The 26,117-nt window shown below is 40.1% G+C and overlaps 1 protein-coding gene across 1 annotated transcript; it reads left to right on the forward strand.

The window, feature by feature from the left end:
* Positions 1–650: 650 nt before the first annotated feature.
* On the forward strand, positions 651–13,660 carry faah (fatty acid amide hydrolase). Its single transcript, XM_023807406.2, has 16 exons — positions 651–936; positions 1,036–1,221; positions 1,761–1,874; positions 2,414–2,554; positions 2,818–2,951; positions 4,402–4,608; positions 4,912–4,952; positions 5,134–5,258; positions 5,337–5,462; positions 6,760–6,857; positions 7,646–7,745; positions 9,202–9,245; positions 9,808–9,847; positions 10,342–10,450; positions 10,610–10,755; positions 11,947–13,660. The coding sequence occupies exons 1-16, from the start codon at positions 790–792 to the stop codon at positions 12,070–12,072; spliced, it is 1,884 nt and encodes a 627-aa protein (XP_023663174.2). The 5' UTR covers positions 651–789; the 3' UTR covers positions 12,073–13,660.
* The last annotated feature ends 12,457 nt before the right edge of the window (positions 13,661–26,117 follow it).

Genomic DNA, 26,117 nt, shown 5'->3' on the forward strand with positions numbered 1-26,117 from the left:
CTCGCAGGTTAAACTTCACATATAATTTTTAACTACATTGCTACCCAAAAACAATAGTGGATGAAAAAGTTATTCTGTTAAGTTATTCATTAGGAATTATGAGTGAAGTTTAACCTGTTATTTAGAATTGTGTGTGAAGTTTAATCTATAGGCCCTACGTGCTTTTTGCGTCTCCCATTTTTATTAGGCATAAATTTAAGGTCCTAGTTCCAGGGCTCTCACGTCTCACGCATTGACCGTGAGACCGTTTCACCCCTAATGTAATCTCACTCCAAACGTTTGATGAAACTTGAGAGTCCTGTAGTTCTGTCATGAAGTGACAGAGAGTGGGCACAAGTTATAAAAGTTCCCCGTCCAGACAGCCCAGGAACTTAACCATGCAGAGGTGTGAAAGCGCCTCATACAGCAAGCCCTTTTCAACTGAATTGAAAACCCACGTTCAGCGATGACCCCTTGAGATTTATTCTTAAAATAGCTAAGCAGGCTAGATAGATTTAAAAAAAACGGAGCTTTTGTGCAGTGTGCAGTGCTTGATTAGTCCCCCGTCCTTCGGACGCTGCAGATCAAATTCCGTTGTCTGTTGGTTTGCTGCAACATTTTTTTTTTTCATTTTTAGACAGGCTCTTCTCCCCCTTTTCAGTGCGAAAATACTCGGGGTTGCATCACCGGGCGATCGGATCTAACGACACCAATGATCAAGACGCTTCCTGTCCGAATTTATAACCAAGATAACTATACAGCGTCAATATACTTTACGACAACCCCCAGCGAATTCGCCACTTTAAATTCATGATGTCACATATGCCGACGGTGACATGTGAATCAGTAGGGCCGCCTCCCGAAAGGTCAGAAGAGTTGGTGACTGGATCTCCATTACCGCCGCGTCTCCGTGCACCGAGTTCGGGTGTCGGTGCGAGACAGGACAGCACAGTGCAGGTGCATGCGAAACGTGTGCTGTATGTTTGAAAGGGACGGTGTCGTTGGTGTCCGTGTCGCTAGACCTATTGGATCATGAAGCTGTGGTGCGACTCGCAGGTGATTCCGGTACATCTGTCCCGAGCCGCAATGCTGGCTGCCGCGGCCTGCGGTATTGGGGCCGTGTTGCTTCTCCGTGGATGGATGGACTCGGTGCGGGCGGCGAAAAAGACGCGCAGAGCCCGCATACGCAGGGACGAGTCGTTTGGGCTCGCCGAAAAAGCCGTGAAGGAGTTCGCAGAACAGGTGACGTGTCTTCATACTTAAACTGCGTTGTTTGAATTTAGATCCAGTCTTTTTCATGTGGATCTGGGTTCAGTATAAAAGTAACTTTTAAAATAAAAGATGCCATGTTTGTAATTTGATTGCATCTTCACAGCCTCAGCACGCCGCTTGTCTTTCCGAGGCATCAGACGCTTGGGACCCCACACGTTTCCATGATCGCTGTTCACTTAATAATATGTAAATTAAGTTGTCGACTTTTTCCAGTTGCTATAAATTTATATACTTTGAGTTTAAACGTGATGTACATCGACAATGATATAAAAGCTTTCATACTTTTGTACGCCTGTACATTGTCGGACCTCGCTGAGAATCTTGGGAAAAAGAGCTGACTCAACTCTGTTTACACTAATGTTATGAGAATGGAATAATACCGTCAGTTTGATTCACCTTCTTTTTTAGCCTTAAGTTCTCGGTATTCTCTTCATTTATCCACATTTACATGCCTGCATAATGACTTTTTGTGACCGTGAATTTAAACCACAGTCTCTGCTGTTTTTTAGAACCCGGGGATAGATAGTAATGAAGTTACGGCTCTGTCTCTCAATGAGCTCTGCAAACAACTGAAAGACGGAGAGTTGAGTCCCCACGCTGTTCTTCATGCCTACATTGAGAAGGTGAATGCGTTCATACACGTCTTTTAAACTATTGTCACATTTGTCCCATTAACCCTTATCAACCTGCATTGTAATAAGTGGGTCTAAAGTCGGGAATAAATTAACCTCCGAATACCTAGCTAGCAATATGACACTGGCGCTGTCTAATGCGGAGTTTACTCAATCATTTATGACTAGAAAAAAATATGACAAACTTATGATGTTGCAAAATTAGTATATGCAGTGTAACTTCACTTTCACTAATGGGGAAACAGCTAAAACACATTTTTGTATCATATTAAAAAATATATATATTGGAGTCAATTATAATTTATTTTTGATTTAAGACTGATGATTAAAATTAGAAAATGCTTAGGTAAGGATTTCTACCACATACATGTCTTGGAATGAAATTGTGTATAAAACCTGCTTCTTTAAAATGGTTATGAATTGCAAGCTGTTGTACCACTGTGAAACTCCGAGTAAATAATGCACACAGAGAACAAGCACAGAAAGCCACCTTTCAGCTAAGATTTCTTATGACATTTCTTACATTGCAGGCATTGCAGGTGAGCCGGAGGCTCAACTGCAGCACCGAGTTCCTCTTGGAGAGTCGCGAACAGCTGAGGGAGATAGAGACGCATCAGGATGGACTCCTGTTTGGCATCCCTGTTAGCATAAAGGATAATTTGAATTACAAGGTACATCATCCATTGGCGTCCCGTCCAGGGTGCCTGCTCTCCAAGTCTTATTCTGGATAAGCAGTTATGGGTAGATAGATGGATGGTCCTTTACATTATAGTACATTATATACATTTAACATTTCCACTGTGAATCTCAAAAAACAAAATCCTTTTTTTGTGTTTGCTTTATAACCCCAAATACAGTGTGCCCTTACCCTTATTGACATAGCATGATGTCTTGAGGCAGTTCCGGCAGTCCTGTGACTCTGTGTGGTTCGCAGGGTCATGACTCCAGCTGCGGTGTCATCTCTAAGCTGGACCAGCCTGCCACTGCCGACTCGGTCCTGGTCCAGGTGCTGAAAAGACAGGGTGCCGTACCATTTGTCAAGACTAATGTTCCTCAGGGACTGCTCAAGTAAATGTCCGCACTGCACCGTGAGCAGCTTTAGGCAGTGCATGCACTGCAGGAGTGTGGTCCACCAAATGATGTTCCAGTAATAACTAAACTAACTATGTACACTCATTTTTTTTAAAGCTTAAATTTGCAAACACCCCATTTTCTAATTTCTGCTATAATTTTTACCCACTCGTATTCACTGATCTAAAATGAGGTGACATTTGAACAAAGACAAATGACACAAGCTCCATACAACCAAGGGTGGAAATTTTACTACTAGGGGTTCGTGTAGTAGAAGTGCATAGACCGTCATGCAGTGTTTTTTACTGTGTTGGTGTTCTGACCCTTCATCTAAATGACTCACCTCAGGCATGTGGGCAAGCTTATTGTCCAGCTCTGTGTACAACCCGAATAAAGCAGAATGTTGGAGGAGAGAGATGAAAAGTAGCAGTTTTATGCAAAAAAAAAACAAAACAGGAAGCCACTTATAGCAATGAGAAGGTTGGCCGCTGACCACTGACCTCCCTGCTCCTGCTGAGGGAGCTTATTAAAGCAGGTGTAGGTGTCAGGGGGTGGTGACTGTCACCATAATCAGCTGAACATGGCTATGTCGCGTTAGGTGCAGGGCGTCACTGACTGGCTGTCTCAAATGGGGGGGCTAAAATTTTGCCAGCTTGCCGCTGTCTGCGGTGCTGCAGCCTTGCAGTCACATGGAGCTGAGTGTGTGGCGACACACCGCTTTGCAGGATGCAGAGTGTCACTTTACACTACCCTTTAAACAGGTGAAATACGTCAGGCATGTAGACGGGTGGTTTAAATTATTGGCTTGAAATCCCCCCCAGTTTTATCTACCGCAGGATTTTGTAAATAAGTTGTGTATATTACAGTGCATTATATTATGCATAACACAATGAATGCTACCTTGATATTGAGCGTTTGTGACTGTTACTTTTTAACCCAGGTCCCTATGCACTTCAGTATAATATCACATGAACTTTTGCTCAGATTAGCACTTTTCCACTGGCGTGCCATGGCCAGATGAAAAATGCTGCCTTGGACAAAGTGTACCATAGCAGAACAAAAGGTTGGGAAATACTGGCTTAGATGACTAAATATGAACAAAGGTCATATTCGTTTAGATTCAGATTTAGAATACTTTATTTATCCCTAAGGAAATTATGTGGTTACAGTTGCTCCCGGACAGTAAGAAAATAATTAAGAAGTTAAATGCCAATAACAAATAATACAAATATTACAATACCAAAATATTACCAAGCTCCTTAATTTTGAAAGCTGTACTTTTGTCTTGTTTCTTAAACAAGATAAATTTTACCCAAAAAGATTCAGGAAAAATAACGTCACTTTGACAGTTTGTAGATCTGTGATCATTTGGCTTGTATGAAGCTCCCTCCATTGTCCCACCAACTGAAGGGTTTCCCTTTTGTTTTCTCACTTTGTGTTTGTTCAGCTACGACTGCAGTAACCCAATATATGGACAGACACTGAACCCTTGCAATCTTCAGAAGACTTCAGGGGGGTCCTCTGGAGGGGAGGGGGCGCTGATTGCTGGAGGAGGATCCATTCTGGGAATCGGGACAGATATTGGCGGCAGCGTTCGCATTCCAGCGTCTTTTTGCGGAATTTGCGGCTTCAAACCCACTTCTGGCCGATTGAGGTCAGTCTCTAGATTTGCAAGCCGAATGAGAATATTGGCATTTATTATGTAAATAGCATGTTCGGATTTCATTTTTCTTATTTTCTAAGAAAATGTCACATTACCTCAACTTTCACTGCTTTGAAATATATGAAAGTGAACACAATTTCACAATTTGATTTGTTGGGATATTTTTGGCAGATATTGCATTTGTATATATGAATATAACATTTTGTATATATCAAATTAATTTTGGACAATGTGTATGTCTGCATAAATGAAATCTTGTGACATACTTTGTCATGCTTGTCTGTTTACTTTTAGTTTGCGTGGTTGTGCTTCATGTGTCCGAGGACAAAAATCTGGTGAGATGATTGTATATTTCTTATTCCTAAGATATACCAACATCTGCATGAGATTTCGGCTGTAGGAATTAGTGTCAGTGCTGCTGTTGCTGACGTTTTTGGGCTAGATCCTGCTTGGGGCAGCAGGATGACATCAGGAGCGCTTTACACTCACACTTCACTTCTCGTTTCTTTCTGGCAGTCTTGTCGACAGCCGGCTGCTTGGCTAAGGATGTAGACGGCCTTGCCCTGTGCATGAAGGCACTTTTATGTGAAGACATGTATTTTCTGGACCCTACAGTCCCTCCAGTTCCATTTAAGGAGCAGGTAAAATGCTGGTCTCACATTTTCTTTCCATGAAGGGTCTGTCCCCATGTCTCTCATTTGTCCCTCCTCTCTCTTAAGGTGTACTCCAGCACCAGGCCGCTAAGAATTGGGTACTATGAGAACGATGGCATGACGCTGCCATCTCCTGGCATGAGCCGAGCTCTGCGGGAGGTCAGAGAGCTACTGGAAAAAGCAGGGCACACGGTGTGTTTTCCGGCACATTATTCTGGGAAATGTTGCACCATACCTGTTAAGCACCAACCAGACAGAACTCCATTACTAATATGAACACACCAGCTCAGTACATCAGCTCAAACTTAATTTTACTTGTACTTGGTCGTAAGTTGCTAGTTAAAAAGTCTTTTTAAAGATTACAAACTTGAAATTAGATACTTGGATAGCCTTTATTTTGGTAAGGAATATGGCAAGTCATTCTAATCACAAAACACGTTACAGACCAGAAAAAAACTATTCCACAGAACAGTGAAATTAAACTTAGGATAACATAACTTTCTCATGTTGTATGAGTTATGAAATGCAAGCCACTATAGGAAAAATTTCACCCTTTCAGCCTGAGATTTAATTTGAGATGGTTCTTAAGTTGTCAGGAGTAACTGAATATATGATATACTGAACTGAGCTGCTTGCAAACTAATGCACAGTGCAAACCCATGGTAAGAATGAGAAGCAGATTAGTGCACTTTTCAATTGGCTGAGTACATTATCGTGGGCAAGAGTGTCTAGACATGAAATTAAAAAGAAAACAGCTCTGTGGTGTTCAATTAATTAAGTGGATTTATCATTGAGCTGTCAGCCTTTGATATTCCTTCCAGATATTTTTAAGTTTTACATTTCCCAGATTTGACTGGCCTGATTTTGTGTGTGTGACATTTTCTTGGTCCCCACAACGATAGACTCAATTTTATATAAAAAAATTCAGTAAAAAAAACAAAAAATGTCAAAAATCTTGTATTTTGTTTGGTTACCTATGGTTAAGGTTGAGCTGGGCAGGGATTAAGGTTGTCATTGCTAGGATTAGGGTTATGCCCATAGAAATTAATGGAGTACGTGGAGTGTGTGTGTGTGTGTGTGTGTGTATGTGTGGTTTGCATGTGTGATCGTGTGTGCGTCATGCCCTGTACTGCCTGGGAAAGGCTCCATGTCTCCTGGATAAGTGACTAGAAAATGGATGGTTTTTCCTATTTAATACTGCAAATATATTGGTATATTGTAGCACGAACTGGGTTCATGACCAATACAACAGTAAAATTAGCATGTCCTTTTTAAACTGAGGTAGACCCGTTTTCTTCATATTTGTCTGACACTTTTATTCACAATGATTTGCATTAGAGGGAAGAGTTATAATTTATGGGTGTTCTCTGGGATTTGAACCCATGACCTGTGCATTATTAGCACATTATGCTATTTGTTGACCTACAGGAACACATGTGTTGTAGTCTTGTTGTTACCATTTGACCTTACATTCCTTTCCTGTATGCAGATTGTCCCATTCACTCCGCCAAGGCTGTTCTACGCCATGCATGAGTTGACCATCAGGGGAATTCTGGCAGATGCAGGTGTCTCACTCCTTAGCAATTTGTAAGCAGACCAGCCTCTCTTGCATTCCTTCCCCTAATGCCATATGCTACGAAAAAACACTACTTGGTGTAATTCAAGTATGCCTAGAATGTTCCAATCTTATTTATTACTGTTTTAAATAGGTATTCTTAAAATATTTAGTGTTTGGCTGTTACTGCATCGCTTGAATTTATCTGCGTTTCATAGGATTTTTATTCTGTTATTTTAAGTACCATATGGCTTACAGGTAATGATAGTTACGGATAGTTTTTAGGTCTGTAAAATCCATGTGAGTAACAGTACTACATGGTACAGTACTTCCCCCCCATATGATTTTTTTTCTGCGTATACAATATACATCTAAGTAAAATATATATATCAATTATTTTTGTATATGATGTAATGAGTTTAAAAGTAAACAAAATAAATGTAATGGTTTGATAAAGTGGTCAGCTTCCCACACAGCGGGTTAGGCTGCTGTGCTTGTGATAAGGGTGCTGGTGCAGTTAATCGTATTAGTGAAACAACCCATATCAGCTTGGAAGTGGAGACTTGTATTGCAGGGAGTGTAGTTCAGAAAATTAAGTGCTCTGTGAAATTTGGTGTGCAGTCCAGGTGCCAGATGCCTAGGCTTTGTGTTTCTGAGCATGGCACTTAAGCTGTTCTAGTGAAACTATGTAACTGTAAAATAAATGATACTATAAGCAGATCATACTGAAAATACGTACCAGATACACAAATTTATAGGTCAGTTGCAAACAGGATATTTTGGGACCATATGGAGATGAATAAAAGGCCTGTTTTTATAGGAAAGGAAGCCCAATTGACCCATGCCTTAAAGATCAGACCAACAGCTATAAACTTCCTCTGATCTTCAGGAAGATCTGTTCCTTTTTCCTGAACCCACTGGTGAGTATATTTCTATTGAATGATGCTGACTGTTCATACTTGCTGTGGATGCTGGCGCACCTCGTCGTGTCATGTAATGCCGTACTGTCCGCGATGCTGAATGTTCATACTTCTTTGCCAACACCCTGTACTTTGATTCTGGGCCTGGAGTGATGCTATAGAGCAGGGGTGGCCAATCTTATCCGCAAAGGGACATTGGGTATGCGGGTTTTCGCCGCAACTCCCTAATTACTAATTAGAGGACTGATTAGGTGAAGAGTCCTCACACCAGGGTTTGAACAGCTGACCTACAGATTATTACCAAAAACCTGCATACACACCGGCCCTTTGTGGATAAGATTGGCCACCCCTGCTGTAGAGCAAAGCTGCTCTTAAATCATGAAGTGTGGTAGGGATCTTATAGAATATAAACATTTTCATAAATGACAAAAAAAAGATACAAAAATAATAAAACTGCAATGAACTATAAATATTGCTTCTTAAACGAACTGAAATAAAATTAACAACAAATGTGAAATACTTATCGTTTGTAAATACTATGCAGATAAAGTAAGTATGAATCAGCCTTAACGATACAAAAGACAATCAGAACCAGGAGAACAATGTCCTTTATCTCAGATAACATGTAAGTGATGGATACAAATGAGTGTTTTTATAGACACAGGGACTCAGGTGGCCGCCTTATTAGCAACAGAAGGAAGCCTAGTTACACCTTGATAGCCTGTCCATGAAAATTACAAACAGGAGTGGAGACAAGATGGATCATAGTTTGTGTGCCCACTCCCCACAGACCTGTTTTCCAGTGAAGGTCCTATCAAGATCTAAAGCTGTACATCAGTGTTTCTCAACTGCGTACTGAAGCACTCCAGAAAAATGCTGCCTTATGGATAGTGTGCCCTAGCAGAAAAAAGGCTGGGAAATGCTGCTCTAGATGACATAAATATTTAGGTCATTAAGGTACACAGACCCCTCCACCTCAATAAGGTCATGAACCTTGGAGGGGCAGTCTATCAAAGGCACTCTATCACCATGCAGAGAACCTGAAAGTGCAGGATCGATGGCCCTTTTGAATGAAATTTATAAAATTTATATAACAGTGTCGATTGGCAGAATGGGATGGCCAACTCCAACTGGTATCTGTCAGGCCCAGGTGATTCTGTAGTGGTTATTTATCAGGCCAAGTCAATCTGTAGTGGGTATTGATCAAGGTGATTTCATGGTGTGTATATATCAGGCTCACGTTTTTCTGTAGCAGGTAATTTATTTATAAAAAAAAAAAAGAGAGAGAGAGAGAGAGAATTTGTTCTTTTGGTTCTCACCACAATATATTGTTTCCCCAGACCTGTAACTCAAGAATAAAAGGATTTTGAAAGGATTTAAATGGAATTTGGACCTATGAATTTTTTTGATTGTGGATAATTAGGTTTGTTTCTTGTCTTTTTTTCTTCTGTTCCAGTACCCTCGCCTAGCAAATGCAATTCAGGGAACTTGTGGAGTCAGGTAAGGTTCCTGAGTAGAACTTTGGGTACTACTGTTTAACAGGGTGTGTTTGAATATAAACACAATTAACTCATTATAGTTTATAACGATTTAATTACTTTTATGAACATTTTTTTATGTAGTTGCTTGCGTATTTTTTCTGTGAAAGTAATCCAAGCCTTTAAATGGGTGAACATTCCTCTCAAAAGGATTTAGATAAGCTGGAGTGGATTATGTGCAAGTTCATTGTAGAGTGAGTGAAATGAAACACTTGCCATCTCTACAAACTCAATTACTCAAAACCTGGAGCTTTAACAACAAAAGAAGCCAATAAGAAAATACCTCCCATACCAAGGGAAAGACATGTGTTGAACAGATCTTTGATTAAAGAGACATATTATGAGGACTACTTTGAAATCTGATAACTGCTCATTGGTGACAGGTGATTCAAAATGTCATTTAACAATGCAGTATCAAAATGTATAAGGTCTTTATTATTACGATTCAGACCATAAACTATAAATGTATTGCATCAGTTGTATAAACGGAAGCAACAATGAACTAATTTCAATTTTTTTTTAAGTTCAGTGACTGATCTTTGGAAGCAGCATGCTGATGTTGAGGTATGTTAAACAATATTATCATTTTCAAAGGATCTTCCAAAGACAGTCCTATACATGCAGCTCATATGCAATCTGTGGTGGATAAGCAGTTGTGGAGATGGATGGATATTCTCTCTGTCTTGCTTTTTGCTTTGAAGTCCAAGGAACTTTTGTTCTTAGACTACTTGCAAATAACGTGTAAAATGCAAAAGACTGCAAGAACATTTTAGTGAGATAAAGCATTTAAAACTGTATGTTTAATATTTAGTTTTTGAGGAAGGTATGGAGCTGCTGCTATGTTTAACAGTTATATTTTGGATGCAAACTCCCCAAAAGAAGTTAAAAAAAGTTATTTTTTTTGAGACAAGTTTAATCAAATCTGCTTGAATACGTGATTATATTAAAATGGTAAAATGAAGCTCACGAAACAGAACATTGGCTGCTGTGGATTGGCGTACCGTATACATGAGACTGCAAGTTGCCTATTCGCTTTATGAGTCCTTATTTTTTTGCAGGACTACACCCATGAGTTCATTGCAGAGTGGAGAAAGCTGGAGTTGGACGTGGTTCTCTGCCCCATGCTTGGCCCAGCATACAACTTTGGATTTTGTGGGAAACTTACCTGTATGTAAATGCATTCTCTGCTGTTGGGTCTCCTAATGACTGGCAGATGACAAGAAGAAAATATTTGGGTTGACTTTCAGAATCCTGTAAACGGAGCCCATATGAAGTACGAAAAACTGGAGGCTGTCATTTTTTCCTTTTCGTATCTCTTTTCGACAGGTGCCTCCAGTTATACTGCCCTCTATAATCTTGTCAACTTTCCGGCTGGAGCTGTGCCTGTCTCCACGGTAACACAGGAGGACGAGAATGAGCTGAAGCATTATAAGGGTAATTTTGGTGATATCTGGGACAAGACCTTCAAAAAGGTAAGCGTGTGAGTGTGTGACTTCCTGTGTGTTCCTAGCAATTTAATCAACTCAAGACATTATACTATGAAAATTTCCTAAGCAATTCATATGCCCATTTCCTGATAGCTACACTGATAGGTCACTGATAGGTGATGGACATTTTAGGTCCAGAAAGTAAAAATCCAGACCAAGATTTTGTTTCAACCAACCAGTTGAGCAGAGTCACAGGGCCCTATTTTCCACTGGAGCAAAATGCAACGCAAAGTGGTTTTGCTGTTTTAAGGCAGCAAAGTGTCAAATTGACCAGCAAAAACCGTGTTTAAAGTCAGTGGTGCATTGTTAAACGGTATTTAAGCGCCACATTTTAGAAACATGATAGGGGCATGACACTCGTTATTGACTCACGTATATGTTCGAGGTGCACTAATGTTTTTTTATTTTACTTTCATTTTTTATATGTTGTATTATAGAGTATAGAGTAGGTTTTCCCCATCTTCTGGTATCATTATTCCACTTTCCGCACTGAGCGGGTGATCAAATGATGCCAGAAAATGAGGACATATTCTCTGCTACCTCATCCCACGCCTGCTTCACTGCTAAAGGCTTAGGTGAAACAGTGGTGCTCCCATAGATGATGCATTTGCGCCTTTTCACCTTGCACTTCAGCAGGTCCGTTTCCTCGAGCCAAAAGCGATCTGGCTTGCCGGGGAAATGCGAGGTTAATGTAGCAGTCCATCATAGATGATGAGCTGCTGCCTTTTAACGGTGATGTGACGTGCCATTCTGATTGGTTTATTAGATGTTATGCCCAAAATATACCCAAAATAAGAGAGTTAAGAGAAACTTTTTGCACCTTGTGCTGCCGCAAAGTCAATTTTTTTCGTCAAAATAGCAAAATGGATTTGGACATGCCCATAAATGTTTGTTTGCGCTTTACGCTTTGCGTATCAAAATAGAGCCCACAGTCACAGTACTCAACAGGTTGGCTGAAACAAAATCGTGGTCTGCATTTTTACTTTCTGGACCTGAGATGTCCACCTCTGTAGGTCACCCACCCAGGGTGCTCACATAAATGTGTTCCCCACTCCCAGGGGATTTTTTGGGACCTCATCACTGTAGGCCTCCGTGACGCTGCCTAGGGTCATATGTTTACATTATACTTACGTTTTTGTGAATGTCTGTCCCCTGGTGTCTTTTTCTTATTTTCAGGCTGTGACAGGTGGTCAAGGGCTGCCAGTGGCTGTGCAGTGCGTCTCTCTGCCCTGGCAGGATGAGCTGTGCCTACGCTTCATGTGGGAGATTGAGCAGCTAGTCAAACAGCACAGAAACCAGTAGCCTCATTTAGCAGCAGTTTGGCTGTAGATCTAGTCTGTGCATCAAGGGCTGCATGATATCACATTGTGATTACATGACATGTGCAGTAATCACCAGGTCTTTAGATAACGGTGATATCGTACAGCTGCAGTGCAGCAGTAGACTGGATCATGTGTACTCCACATTTTTTATGTTTTGTTTTGCTAAATAAAAAAAAATGGGTGATGGAAAAACTATTTGATTATGCCTTTGATATAACATGCATTAGTAAGCAAACGTTTATGGTTATTCTAAACCTGGTGAACAGGAATAGATGTGTAGGATTTTAGGCCTTAAGGCAGCAGGGACACTGAAAATAGGGAAACTTGCTGGCGTATGTTCAGCGGAAATGTTGGTAGCTCCCTTCCTGGACATCTTTGTTTTAAGTAGACACTTCTAAAGGAATGGTTTAGGTGTCAACTTTTCTTAGGCCAGCATTAGGCTGAAGTGTTTTTCCCAAAAACTTTGACATCTGAGCAATAATCCATACTTTGAGGTGGACTGAGAAAGCAACTGTTTCAAAGCGTACACCCTATAGCTGCAGTAGGACACCATAAGCATGCTATACCTCCATTGGTCCAATGTTTCTAACAATATATGACTCGTACTGCTCAAGTGAATCATGCATCTTCCCACTCTATGTGAACCTGAGTGACGGCGACGTCATGCTTCTCAGTGCTTTTTCATGAAGTTTTCTGAAGGTTCTGTAATGGTTTTGGAACATTTCTCTGTGGGTTCTTTGAAATGGTGAAAATAATAGGGCTGCTGCGATTCGTCGACGTTAAAATGGTCGACATCAGTATTTTAAATTGACATTTTTTGTAAAATTGCCTTTACAATTTCTAAAACACTTCATTATAACAAATTAATCGTTTAATATCACTAGGTAATTGTGGGAGTACTTCACATTATCACCAAACAAAAAGGTGGTTTGCACACCATGCAAAGTTCGATGATATACTACAGTGGCACTAGCGCTATGCACGAGCACCTAGAGAGAAAACAACCAGGCGCATACAGTATGTTGTCAAAATAAAAAGAAACGGTCAGTTTGATTTTTTTGGAGGAAAATTAGTCATTTATATTAATCGACCAATTGGTAAAATAGTCGTTAGATTTATCCATCAAAAAAATTATCGTTAGTGGCAGCCCTAGAAAATAGGATTAGCCAGAGACCATGAGAGCGATATGTTCCTACAGGATGATAAAATATCCAGTCTTTCCAGTTTTATTCAACTGTTAAGCTTCCCAATTTTATTGAAGAATAAAATTTAAATGTGAGCTTCAGTAGTAACTTGATATACTAGTTTGATTATTGTGTTACCTGTCACTTTGATTTAGTGTTTTTTATATCTTGCACACAGTTACAGTAAGAATAACTATTTCTAAGAAGATACATTCAAAATAAATTGCTTAGTAGCTAAATTATTTCATTACTGAAAAATAAAAAATCTTAATGTGTGCAGTGACATTTTTACAATAAAACTAATTTCATTGTAGTATTTGGAATTGATTGTAACAAGCTGCATTAAAAATGCATTTTCATTAAAAATAAAAACATCCAAATGTGTACAGTTTCCTGTAGTAATTTATAAAGTTAGAAAATACATTTTTACAGTAAAATATGAAGAATATGGTTTAAGGTTTATATGTTCCCCCCTACACACACAAGGCAATATACTTTGTGTTCCTGCTGAAGCTGTTAAAATATTGTTTTTCATCAGATGGCCTCCTTGACAGGATCTACCTCTTCAAGAATTTTATTGAGATCTTGTAAAAATCTGTTATTATTCAGTCCTTGAAAATCTTACTGAATTCATTTATTTTTAAGGACTTTTTAAAAATATCTGATTCAGTGTACCTCTGCCTTGTGCCCTAAACTTATGTCTGTCCTGAACAGACTTGGCAGGAAGACAGTAAAGAGATGTTTGCAGTTATTTTCTACTTCTGCTTAAAATACATGCTACAATGTGTACAATCTTCCCTGAAAGTGACACTGTTATGGCAAAAATGATTATCTAGCCATTGAATCTACCAACAGTGATAGTATAAAGTTAGAACCATCTGTCTAAACAGTCCTCTGACTTTGAAGAGTGTTGCAAAGAAAATAGCTCATGCTGGGAACATGGGCGTAGTCTGTGAAACTCAAAGCATGGAAGCTACACCCCCCACAGGGGATTGAGCAAACAGCCAAACTCCTCGGGCTTAATAGAAACCTCTCTGCATGTTTTTTTTTCGTTTATTTTTTACCTTTTTGACCAGTTATCTTAGATAAATATTTAGAACAAATGTTAGAACATGACAAAAAGCAGCTCTAAACTCTTAAGCATCAATTCAATGGTCAATGGCGATCTAACAGTATGAGTATGTTTTTTGTGTCAGGAGAGAACAGTACATCATTTATAAATGGGATCAAAGGAGTTATTGTGATGGAGGCAGGCTGAACAAGTAATACAGTTTGGAAGCAACTGCTCTTCTTACATTTTTAACAGAAGGACAGTTGGATATTGCTATATAGTAATAATTTCATTACCCTGAGGTGAGTCCTGAAGATACAGATGTGTTTCTTATTTTGTGGGTGGACACCAGAAGTACTGCAAGTTTTTTTGTAAGACTGGGATCTATGAGAATAGTCAGTTGTCATCATGTTCTCAGTCACACAGTCCTCTGTCGTGGCACAGTCTCTATGACACCGTACATCTACACTGGGCACAATGACATGTTACAGTGGCTCTAAGTGCCTTCCTGTGTCCCTTTATTTTGCACTTCACTCTGCATGCTCTGTACTGACACTGTTTTTCTATTTTACTGACCCCCTGCCTTCAGACTACATCATCGTGACGTTTTCATGAAGCAAATCATGTGCTGTTAGCCGCAGGCTTTTAATTCAGGTGTGGCACCTTGACTCTCTCACTAAAGCTTAAGCTGGTTTCCCCATTCTTAATCTGCCCAAGTTCACTGCAAGCCTGGGCACTCCTAGTATTTACAGGACAGAAATGTGGAATGAAAACTGAAAGTGACCTGAAAAATAGCAGAATGCATGTAATGACTGACGGTTTCATTCATGTTTATAAAAAAGCCATTTGTTAGCCTGATCACAAACCATAATATCTGCAGCCCTCCTGCTTTATCACTTCAACACTTGAACATCAGAATGAAAATTAGAACATTAGAATGAAATAATTCAGGAGTTTGCCTGCTTCTCCTATTTGTGCAGGTTTCCTCACACAGACCAGTAGACATACAAAGTCTCTATTGTAGAACTGGCATATCATCCAGACTTATGCCCTGTGCGGTCTGGGACTTACATTACACTGCACTACCTAAAATGGGCAATAAAACATGACCTTAATCTTGGGGTTCTGAGATTAGCCCAGACACCATTGTGATTGATCACCGAGCCACAGGTTTGAAGCAGTTATATTTGTCATAAATCATCTGTCTCTTCAAGATATTTATAAAAAATAATTTCTTTTGGTTTTAATTCTGATAATGCACAGCTTGCCATGTAAACTGCATGAATGGGAGGTTTAACTGTTCTATATGATTTCATGTTATCAATCATTTAAAAAAAATGTTTTATCAATCATTTATTGGCCCAGGACTTCATTGCTAAAAAGTGAAAAGTCTGACCTCTTAGCTTTTACAGGTTTTTAAACCTGTTTTAAAATTCTTGTTCTTTATGGACATAGATACGTAGATAGATAGATAGATAGATAGATAGATATAGTTTTAAGATTCTTCTAATTATTATTATTATTATAACCATGCATCTAATAAATGGCCATAATTTGTCAACCTGAACAATTTGATGTAAGATTAAGTTACTTCTAAATACAAACATTTTTATGTTTTGTTGTTCTGCAGTGTCTTGTAAGATGCTGGATTCTGATATCCTCTGGAAAACCATTTTCTAAAAAGGAGAATTAGTACAGATAAATAGCACATAAAAAACCATAAGACCTTGAAAAACACCCAGCAAACATACCCTCCGTATAGGCATTACTAAAAATCATAAAAGCAGCCTATATCTGCCCTACAAAAAAATACATAAAAGTATACATAAAATATATTACTAAGTAGTCAACTCATGAGCTGCTGCACTGTGACAAGGCGTAAATAAGTGCGCCCCATGTTCCATCTGAAAGTAATAGTTTCCAAATAAGCATACCCAAAGCCAGCCCATGGGAGGTTCATTCAGATTTACATGATAATGTTCATCCTGCCTCGTTCCTAGCTATCTGGCGATCAGTAGCTTCCGTTTCTCTTTACAGAAGAAGATGGAGTTCGTGTTGCTCATCGCCCTGTTTGTCCCAGCTCTGCTGGCAGCTCCCGAAGGAGAGAAAGCCTACAATAAACTCAGCAAGCCGTACCAAGACGGAGTCGACCTCGCTGTTCAGCAAGTTAACTCCCACTCGAAAATCCAGCAGTATTTTTTCTTTTTTAAAAGCATGGCTAAGACCGAAAGTGAGGTACTGTACTGGCGACTTACTATATCACAGAAGTGAAATATACAAACTTGAACTAATGAGTTCATAAAGGTGATCAGTATAATTACACATTTCACGTAAATGTGCATATTATGCCGTAATTTATCGGATTGACAGACTGTAGACTTGACCTGGGAGGTCGAACATTGTTATATTAGAATAAAATTCTAGAAGTATCTACATAATCGACGGCAACGTGGATTTTTTTTTAAAGATTTATGTAGGTTAGTACTGAGTCATTTAACGCGTCTCTTCGTTTTTGTTTTGCCAAATGTCGCATAACGTCGAATAAGGGATCTGCCACTAGGGGCAAAAACTACTGCGACTACTGAATCACACGAAAAATGTGACCAACATCAAACTGAAAGCTGTTTGGATTTCGCTGCGTAAATGGACGGATTCAGTAACGCTAACCTTAAACGTAGTCTAAGTCGAAGGAAGCATTTGACTGTGATGTCATCAGTGTTAGTATTGGGCATTTCAGGTCCGGAAACTACAAATCCAGAGCAAGAAATTCCTAACCAACCAGTTCAATACTCTGTGACTATGACTCTTTATGCTTACCTGGTTTGTAGAAACAAAATCTTGGTCTCGATTTTGCAGTTCCCCAACACTTGTTGTTCACATTTTAAGCTATTTTATGTACATAGACCTAATGTTAGCTGTCAATGTAAGTCATTTGACATTTTAATTTCACACAAATATTTTGTTGTTGTTTTCTTCTAACATATCACTATGATATAATTCTCTGAAAATGTATGCAGATCACGTGGATGTTGGGATCATAAGCGGTTAACTTAGAAAGGCCTACCTGCCACCTGTTGGTTGCCATTCCCATTCTGAAGGTGGTTACATAAGTAAAAATGTGTTATATCATTGTGTCTTCATCATTTTCCTTACTGGATGCAATAGTAGGCTAATGTTACAAATTTAACCTTTGACGGTATGTTGCACACAATGGGCTTAGGCTATTATGAAATGATGGGCTTGGTCTGTAGTATAATTTTATAATTAATACTAGAATTTCATAGAATGATAAATCTGTTATACAAATTCAAACACCTTTAAAAAGGAGTTTTCCAGCTCTAAGGTAAAGTTAGAAACTTGTCTATTGAACTGGTAAATTAATACTACAAACTGCATTTTGATCATCAACAGTACATTGCAGTGTCTGTGGAGATGGCCAGTTTAACCTAAAATTTTATGCCATCATCACAGCATCTGGCCATAGAATTAAATATGGCTGGTAATTATCAAAATGTAATAGGCCTACATTTAAGATTGAACATTTTTATTATATTTTATTCTAAATTTTCAGTTTGCTTCCAGTTGTTGTTTTATTTAATTAATGTTTTTAATGTCTTTTTGTTAGTGTGCGCCTTATCTCTACATTGTGCTGGTACAAATTCAGTTGCCACCATGTTTCGAGTGACTCGATTGTGCACCTTCGCCTAACCACAGACCCCATCTGCTCTTTCAGTCCGGGTTTGGTGTGAACTACATTTACCACAACTTCTACCTTAAACCCACCACGTGCACAAAGTCAACCCAGAATGCCAGTCCAAAGAACTGTCCCTTCAGAAATGATAGGGTGAGTACTTGTGGTAGATGTCATCAGTACCCATGCAATTTTATTTATATAACTAAGTGCTGAAACATGAAATTAATTGCTGAAAAAGTTCTTCCTTGTTCCCTTGGAATAGCCCATGATAGACTGTGCTGTTTGCTACAGAACTGTTCTTGGAGTCATCGACAATGACCCCAATCCATATATACATTGTATCCACAAACCGTCACTGTCCAAGGTAATTATTTAAATTCCATTTATGAAAGATAGACTCACAAATACATGCTGAATGGACCTAGATGTTTCCAGTTTTAACTCATTAGTTCATAAGTCTGACTTCTGTTCCAGTTGAAAGATAAGTGTATACTGTTTAAACCATTGATACTTTTTAGTCAGAGTCAACTTTATTCACCATCTACAGCCCAAGTACAAGGAATTAGTTTTGGGGTGATTGGTCACGTTAAAGTAAAATAAGTAAAACTAACATAACAGTAATAACAGAGCAACAATCAGCCAGCAAAACATAGATTACATATGTAAGTAAGCAAAACACTAGGATAAAGCGTAATGGGACAATGGGTTCTTGCTGGTGTACTCAAACCTTTCACATTTACTGTATCCATAAAATATACATCAAAAAGGACCTAACAGCACACAGATCCAACAATATTTAGAAGTGGTTTGCAATTACTGTATAAAATATAACAGGGGTGCTACTGTGAAAATGTTAACGTGAATAAATATTCTGGCTTGTACTGCTTGCTTTTTAGGAAATGATACAGAAGAGAGCAGAGCATTATAGGCAGATGACATATAGCCACGGAGCTCCAACACTTCTTGCTTCAAAAGGACAAAAGTGACAGAGCAACAGTGGTATTAAGACTTCTCAGAATACAAGATATTTCATAGTATTTTCAGTGACCTTTAAATGATTTCTAAAAATATATCACTGTTGGAAATGCTTCAAGTCAAAAGAAAACTTTAGTGTTGTCCTGGTGAACTTTGGACATGGTGTTTGTTTTTCAAGTGGTGCAGTTGACAGTTGGGTCAGATTTTGAACAGCGGGAAAAAGACATAGGTCCATGTCTTACTTTGCTTACGATTTTCTCTTTTCCAGTACTTCATATTATTCTTGGGGGGCTGCATGTGTGCTGGGGGGGGGGGGGGGGGGGGGGGCATATTCTGCTCATTCGTAGTCAGGCCACTGTTCTGGCTGTTCCAGTTTCAAAATCTCTTCTTTGGTAAAGTGAGGAGCTTAGCAGTGAACTGTAAATCAGTCAATGCATACTTTCCAGGAAAATGTATACTCACAAATTTGTATATATAAATTCTGTGCATTAAATAAGTGTGTCCATTATTTTTTATTTCTAGGAGGAAATAAATAAATAAAACACTATACTGCTGGGGTGGAACAGTGTGGAGCGGTGTTGCTTCACACCTCCAGGATTCAAGTCCTGCCTCTGTCTGGTGTTTGTGGAGTTTGCATGTTCTCTTGTTGCATGGGTTTTCTGTGGGTATTCTAGTTTCCTACTGCAATCCAAAATTTGTAGTTAGGCTAAGTGGCATCTCTAAATTACCAAGTATGTGACCTGTGATGTACATCCTTGTTGCTTGGGATAGGCTCTAGGACCCTTTGGGTAACTGACCAAAACAAGCAGTTAGGAGATGGTTGGATGAACTGTACTATTGATTTTGGGAAGCCCTGAAGGAGAAATCCATGGCCATCAGTTTTGACATATAGATTATTTTTTGTTAATGTTACAAATGTACTTCACCCCCAGTAGTGCTATATTAAAAGATGAAATCATTCACCATTTTCAGTCCCAGTGAAACACTGATAGAAAAGCTTAATTCCATTCTGTCAATTTAATGTGTATGCAAATGAACAAATGTTACTTTATCATTTATAGGGATAATAAAGATTATCAATGAATGTAGTCTGTAATGAACAAATACCACAAAGTACACCTTTTATCTTATATGGTTCAACTTCTAGACTAAATACGCCCTGCTTGTAACAGAAGTTACTGGGCAACAAGAACCTGTAGATGTGAAGCTTAGATGTTTACTAAATTATTGCTTCAAATTTTTGCTCATCACATTTCCTTGACATTTTACAGTTTGTTTTTTCTAAAACATGGACAATTTGAAGGCGTAAAGGTAAGGCATACATTTCAACCAAATTCACAACTCGGTTGTGTACAGAGTTCCTCTCATGACATTACCAACAAAAATATATATATATTGTGGCCATGTTTTTATATACCATGGGAACAAGTTAAAGAATCATGGCCACAATTTAACTAAAATGAGGAAACAAATTAGTAAAACGTGCCCACAATTCAACTAAAATGAAGTCAGTCAGGTCAGGTCTGGTTATGGAGCATGCGCTGGGGACCAAGCACTGATCGTCCTCTTGCATGATATTGGGAACGCCATACACCCCTTTACAGCGACCTAATGACCCCCCATGCTCTTCCAATCCATCTGATGACTTCATAGGAAGAGTCACCAGAGACATAAATGTCACTGCCGAGGTAGGTAAATCTCTCGACAAGGTCGAGAACTCAGAGGTTCTCTCTCCACTCTGCACAGCACTCACAGTACCAATGTATAGGCCGGCCATGATGTCCAGCAACTTCAGGGGGATCCCTCGAAGTCTCAACAGGGCATCTTGATCAACTGAGTCGAATGCTTTACAAAAATCAACAAAGACTGCAAAGAATCTCTGCTGAAATTTGCGCTTGCTAGGCGTAAAACCAGACTACTCTGGTCAGTGACAGACAAGCAAGTAATCACGGAACCTGTTAAGGATGACCCTAGTAAGGACCTTACCTGGCTCTGATAGCAGTCTTATCCCCCTGTAGTTGCTACAATCCAGGCGATCACCCTTCTCTTTCCAGATAGCGACCCTGTTTTCCAGTAAGTTGGGATGATGCCTGACTCCGAAATGGAAACAAAGATTGTCTGCAATGCCAGGAGGACAGCCTTACCACCAGCCTGGAGAAGTTCACCCTGGATACCACAGATCCCTGCGGCCTTCCCTACCCTCAGCTGATTCAGCATCCGTGCAATCTCAGTGAGATTGGGTGGTTCACAGCTGATTGGAGGGTCATCTTCGAGAACCATGGACCCAGAGATGTCCAACATCCTAGCTGGAGGGTCAGCTTTAAACAGCTGCTCAATGTAGCCAGCCCAGCAGGTCACAACTGCAGTGTCATCCGTAAGGACCGTTACATCACTCGCCCTGACTGCAAGTCTCTGAGGAACAGATTCAGATGTGTGTAATGCTTCGATCCCTCTGTAAGCAGGACGTGGGTCACTAGACCACAGATGGTATGTCACCTGCTCACAGATTCCTCTAACAAACGCCTCCTTATCTGCCCTCAGAACCCTCACAGCTGTCCTTCTCAGTTCCCAGTACAGACTGGAGTTGCCACCAAGTCGTGTGCTGCGACTCCTCTTGATAATATCCAGGGTGCCCTGTGAAATGAAACACCTCCTTCTGGGAACACCGGCAACACCACCACAACCCTCGGCAACCTTCAGAGTCTTATCACAGAAGGTCTCCCACATCACATTAGAGTCAGCAGTCACACCCAAGTCCGCAAGTTCTTCACACAAATTGCGTGCAAACTGATCAGAAACAGCCAGATCTTGGAGTCCAGCCTTGTTCTCCTAGTAGGTGGTAAACTACTTGATCTAAGCTGAATCATCAGAGTAGCAACAACAAGTCTGTGGTCAGAAGTCACAAACTGGGCATGCTGCAGCTCTGCAGGAATCTCCAGCATCTGTCCACGTGGATGTGATCGATCTCCTTTGCTCCAGCGAAGTCCAACGATGCAGCTCAGGGCGTTGGAACCAGGATCCAACGATCCGCAGCCCCTCACAGACACAATTTTCATAGCCGCCCCTGTCAGTGCTAGTGGTCTCATTGAAGTCACCCATGGCCAGTGAGTGTCACTTCGTGGGCACCTTTCAACCACCAAGCGAAGTTCCGAGTAAAATAGCTCCCTCAATGAGACATCACTCATTGCGGTTGGAGCATACACTGAGACAACAGACAAGACACCTAAGGAGTGCCTTAGCCTGAGTCTCATAATACACTCGTTGAAAGGAGTGACATCAGACACCATTGGAAGGAGCCGATCCGCTACAGCAACAGCTACTCCCTGAGTATGGCAGCCGTTAGATGGACCTGACCAAAAGTAGGTATACCCACCTACAAAGATCTAGCCACCTACAAAGATCGTACCTCAGAGAGTGCTGCCACCGAAACGCGGAGTTTATGAAGTTCCTCTGACAGCAAAGGAAGATGTTCATTTTGCTGGAGAGACAAGATGTTCCACGTGCCTACCCAGATGGGTCACATCCAACTAGGTCCCAAGTACCGCCACACAGCAGATGACACCTCAGAACCACACCAGCCCTGATCCCCAACAGGTCTGACCCTATTAGCTCTCCGACAATTTTGACTAGTCCAGGGATGGGGCTCCCGAAGGCTTTCCCCCATCCCATTCATGGTGCGTGCAGCCTTCCTGTGGGCAGCTGCAGCAGAGCTACTCCAGCAGAGAGCAGAAGAGTATTGTGCTTGTTTGTATCGAGCAGCTGTGAGTTGTTTTATGGTGGCTGGATTGCCAAAAAATTTGTTTCCCTGCAAGTTGGAGGATCGCTTGCAAGGCCGGATGCAGGTTAATGTCATACTCAGGACATAATAAGGGAACGAATTAATAAAACGTGCTCATGATTTAATAAGGGAACAAATTAGTTCGGTAAACATCCTGACTCTCAATATTCTATGCAAGTGTCTCTTGCTCATAACAATTCCTTGAAAGACTTTTAAAAATGCGTTGGAAACTCATTCCAACCTAGAGTTGCCACTTCCAGTCTGAAGAAATACGGGACTTCCCTCACGATAAAATATAAAATGTGTAAGGGGCTAGGGGTACAATAAAATTTGGTGAGGCTGGGGGGGTCAAATAATGCATACGGAACAAACCACATCCTATGTTGGTTCTAAACGGGACACAGCATTTCATTTCTCAATACAGGATGATGTCATAAAATATGGGACGGGTGGCAAGTCAATTAAGCTGTTTCTGTCCTATCCAGCAGATGTCTAGGCACCTAAATAGTAAATCGTGCCAATGTTTTAATATAAACACTGTGGGAATTAATTCATAAAACACTTTTACAACAGTGTCGCTGTGAGGCACTTTGCATAGGTGTGTTGTGATACATCACTACATTAAGACTAAATGATACAAAAACAGAAAACGAAAGACAATGAAATGAAAGAAGGAAAGTCAGATGACAATGGAGGATAAGACTCAAAAACTCCCAAGTAAGGAGAAAAAAAATCCTCTGGGGAGGGGGGTCCAAGACCAACCCCATGCTAATTATTGAAAAAGAAGGACTGGACTTGCTTGCTTAAAACAAGGTGTAAACTGATCAAGGTCAAGAATGCAGTACATTAATAACGTTCGACTCTCCCAGCAGCGGCTGGGAATGGGGACTTAAATATGCTTGTGTTTTTTTATTTTCATTTTGGGTCTGCAGTTTGCAAAATATAAATTAAATTGCGATCTTTGTTCAAACAAAAACACAATTTACAGTTTTTGAAATGTTATAAAATGTTCAAATAAAATGCAATATGGCTGTTATTTTACTACATCTGACAAGTTAGATTTCTTATTAGACTACAGATGATTCAGCTCTGCCAGCTAATCCCTTCTTGCCCGTGCTGCTGCCAGCGTGCACGGCATTTGCATTTTAGAAGGCATCACGCCTTCTAAAGTCTTCTAATGTGTCTTCATTTATGTTCAACAGACATCCATCATGCATAACAATGGTACGCAACATACAACATTCCACAAAGAATACTGCGACCTTCTGATGGCTGTATTGTAATGTTCCACCTGACTTATCTAAACATCTGAAACACATTTTGAGCAATCTAAATGTCCTTTCAGTTACAGTATGTGCTTAATTATGAGACTCAGTTGCCTAATTTCGTATTGTCTGCAACGCGCAGACAATACGCCCGGCCATGCGACATTTAAAAACACCATTCCTGTGAGTGGAAAACAGGTGCAAAATCATTTGCTATTTTAACAACGTGCGCCCATGGCGTGAAATTGAGCATTGCGCTGGTACGAAACTAGAAAAAACACTTTGCGTCGCGCTTTGTGCAGGTTGAAAATAGGGGCCCCAACTCTCACTTTATTTATATGCGGTTGACAAGGATACCTGCGTTCTGTGATCTGTGTGGAGGGTGTGACTTGTAAACTTGAAGTAATTCTGTTAGGTAGGCAGGTGCTAGACCTTTAAGTGCCTTATATGTACGTAGAACTTGGAAGTCAGTCCTGAACCTAACAGGAAGCCAGTACAGGGAACTAAGAACAGAGGTTATGTGTTCGAACTTCCTGCTCCTGGTGACCATTCGTGCTGCTGCATTTTGAATACGCTGCAAGGTGTTGAATGTGCAGTGTGTGCTGCCAGATAAAAGAGCCTTACAGTAGTCTAACCTACTGTATACAAAAGTGTGTATCAATTTCTCAGTGTCTTGAATAGTGAGGACTTGTCATAGTTTGGTAATGTTACTTAGTTGTAGGAAATACACCTTCAATACTACATTCACATGACAAGCTTGTATTTAAGACGATGCCTAGGTTACGGGCTGAGCTGATGAGAGAAAAGTTAAGCCCCTTGGAGTGGTATGCAGACATTATAGCATTCCTATCCGCGGACTGGCTTCTAAACAACTGTTTGAGTTTTCACTCATCCAGGTCTGTACTTCATTAAAGCAATTCACTAAAGTGACAATAGATGCAGTCAGGGGTGTTTCTAGCTATTGAATAAATCTGGGGCTACGTTGAGTTTACCTGGGGCTTGACTTTTTTTTTCTGAAGGAAGATTCGCATCAGGGCTAAAATGCTCAGGGCTATAGCCGTTGGATGCAGTGTCATTAGGCAAAACTGAAATGTGTATTTGGGTGTCGTCTGCATAGGAGTGATAATTAACCTCATGTTTTCTCGTTATATTACCTAATGGCAACATGTAGAGAGAAAACAATAAAGGACCAAGCACTGGTCCCTGTGGTACTCCAAGTTTGACTGGTGACATAGACGTTGGAGTACAGTTTTTCAACACAGAAATCCATAAAATGTTCACTATCAATATTAATTGGTACCAGAGGTTCAGCCTTATTTGTTAGATGTTATTGTCTTAAAATGTGGGTACGTTTTACTAATTCATTTTCTCATTTTAATTAAATCCTGTTACGTGTTTTATTAATTTGTTCCCACGATGTTAAATCGTGCCCACGGAGTGGGGCTGCATAGGGTTCCGCAATAGTGAGCTAAGAATTCAGCGAATATTTCTTGTTTCTTGCACCCTCTAGTGGTCTCAAAGAAATTATGCTCATGTTATGACCAGGGAAAAATTCCTCAACAAACCGATTTTTATGAGCATGTTACGCTCAAGAACGCAGAAGAACATTCTTTTGGATAATGAAACCTGACCCTTTTCAGTCATTGCAAATAGCATAATTTTTAGTAAACACCTTTGACCTGCATTGGAAAAAATCAAAATACCCACTATTCAGACTGCACTCTTAAAAAATCATTATGTGAAAAATCACCAACCATAATACAGGTTTCAGGTTATGTTTGAGTAAAATAATGCAAGCTTCAATTCAATGCAGTATATTTCAAAGTTCTGATTAATAAATTCACTTCCTCTGATCTGCTCTTTTGGTTTAGTAGATATTACTGTGGCCTCACAATTCCTGAGTTGGTGATTTATGGTCTAGTATGGGCCTGTTTGTGATGCTTTCACATTCTCTCTGTGTTTACATGGGTTTGGGAGAACTCATTCATTCATTCTTCACTGCATATCAGGGGCCTGGGTGGCAGGGCCAGCACTCTAAGCAGGGATGCTCAGACTTTCCTCTCCCCAGCCACCTCCTC

Source organism: Paramormyrops kingsleyae, chromosome 1 (assembly GCF_048594095.1).
Source record: "Paramormyrops kingsleyae isolate MSU_618 chromosome 1, PKINGS_0.4, whole genome shotgun sequence".
NCBI lineage: Eukaryota > Metazoa > Chordata > Actinopteri > Osteoglossiformes > Mormyridae > Paramormyrops > Paramormyrops kingsleyae.

Excerpts from the sequence above, each read along its gene's own strand:
- faah (XM_023807406.2), top strand. The coding sequence starts at position 790 with ATGATGTCACATATGCCGACGGTGACATGTGAATCAGTAGGGCCGCCT. Across the intron at positions 2,555-2,817 it reads AGGATAATTTGAATTACAAG|GGTCATGACTCCAGCTGCGG; the intron begins GTACATCATCCA and ends TGTGGTTCGCAG. Across the intron at positions 6,858-7,645 it reads GTCTCACTCCTTAGCAATTT|GAAAGGAAGCCCAATTGACC; the intron begins GTAAGCAGACCA and ends CTGTTTTTATAG.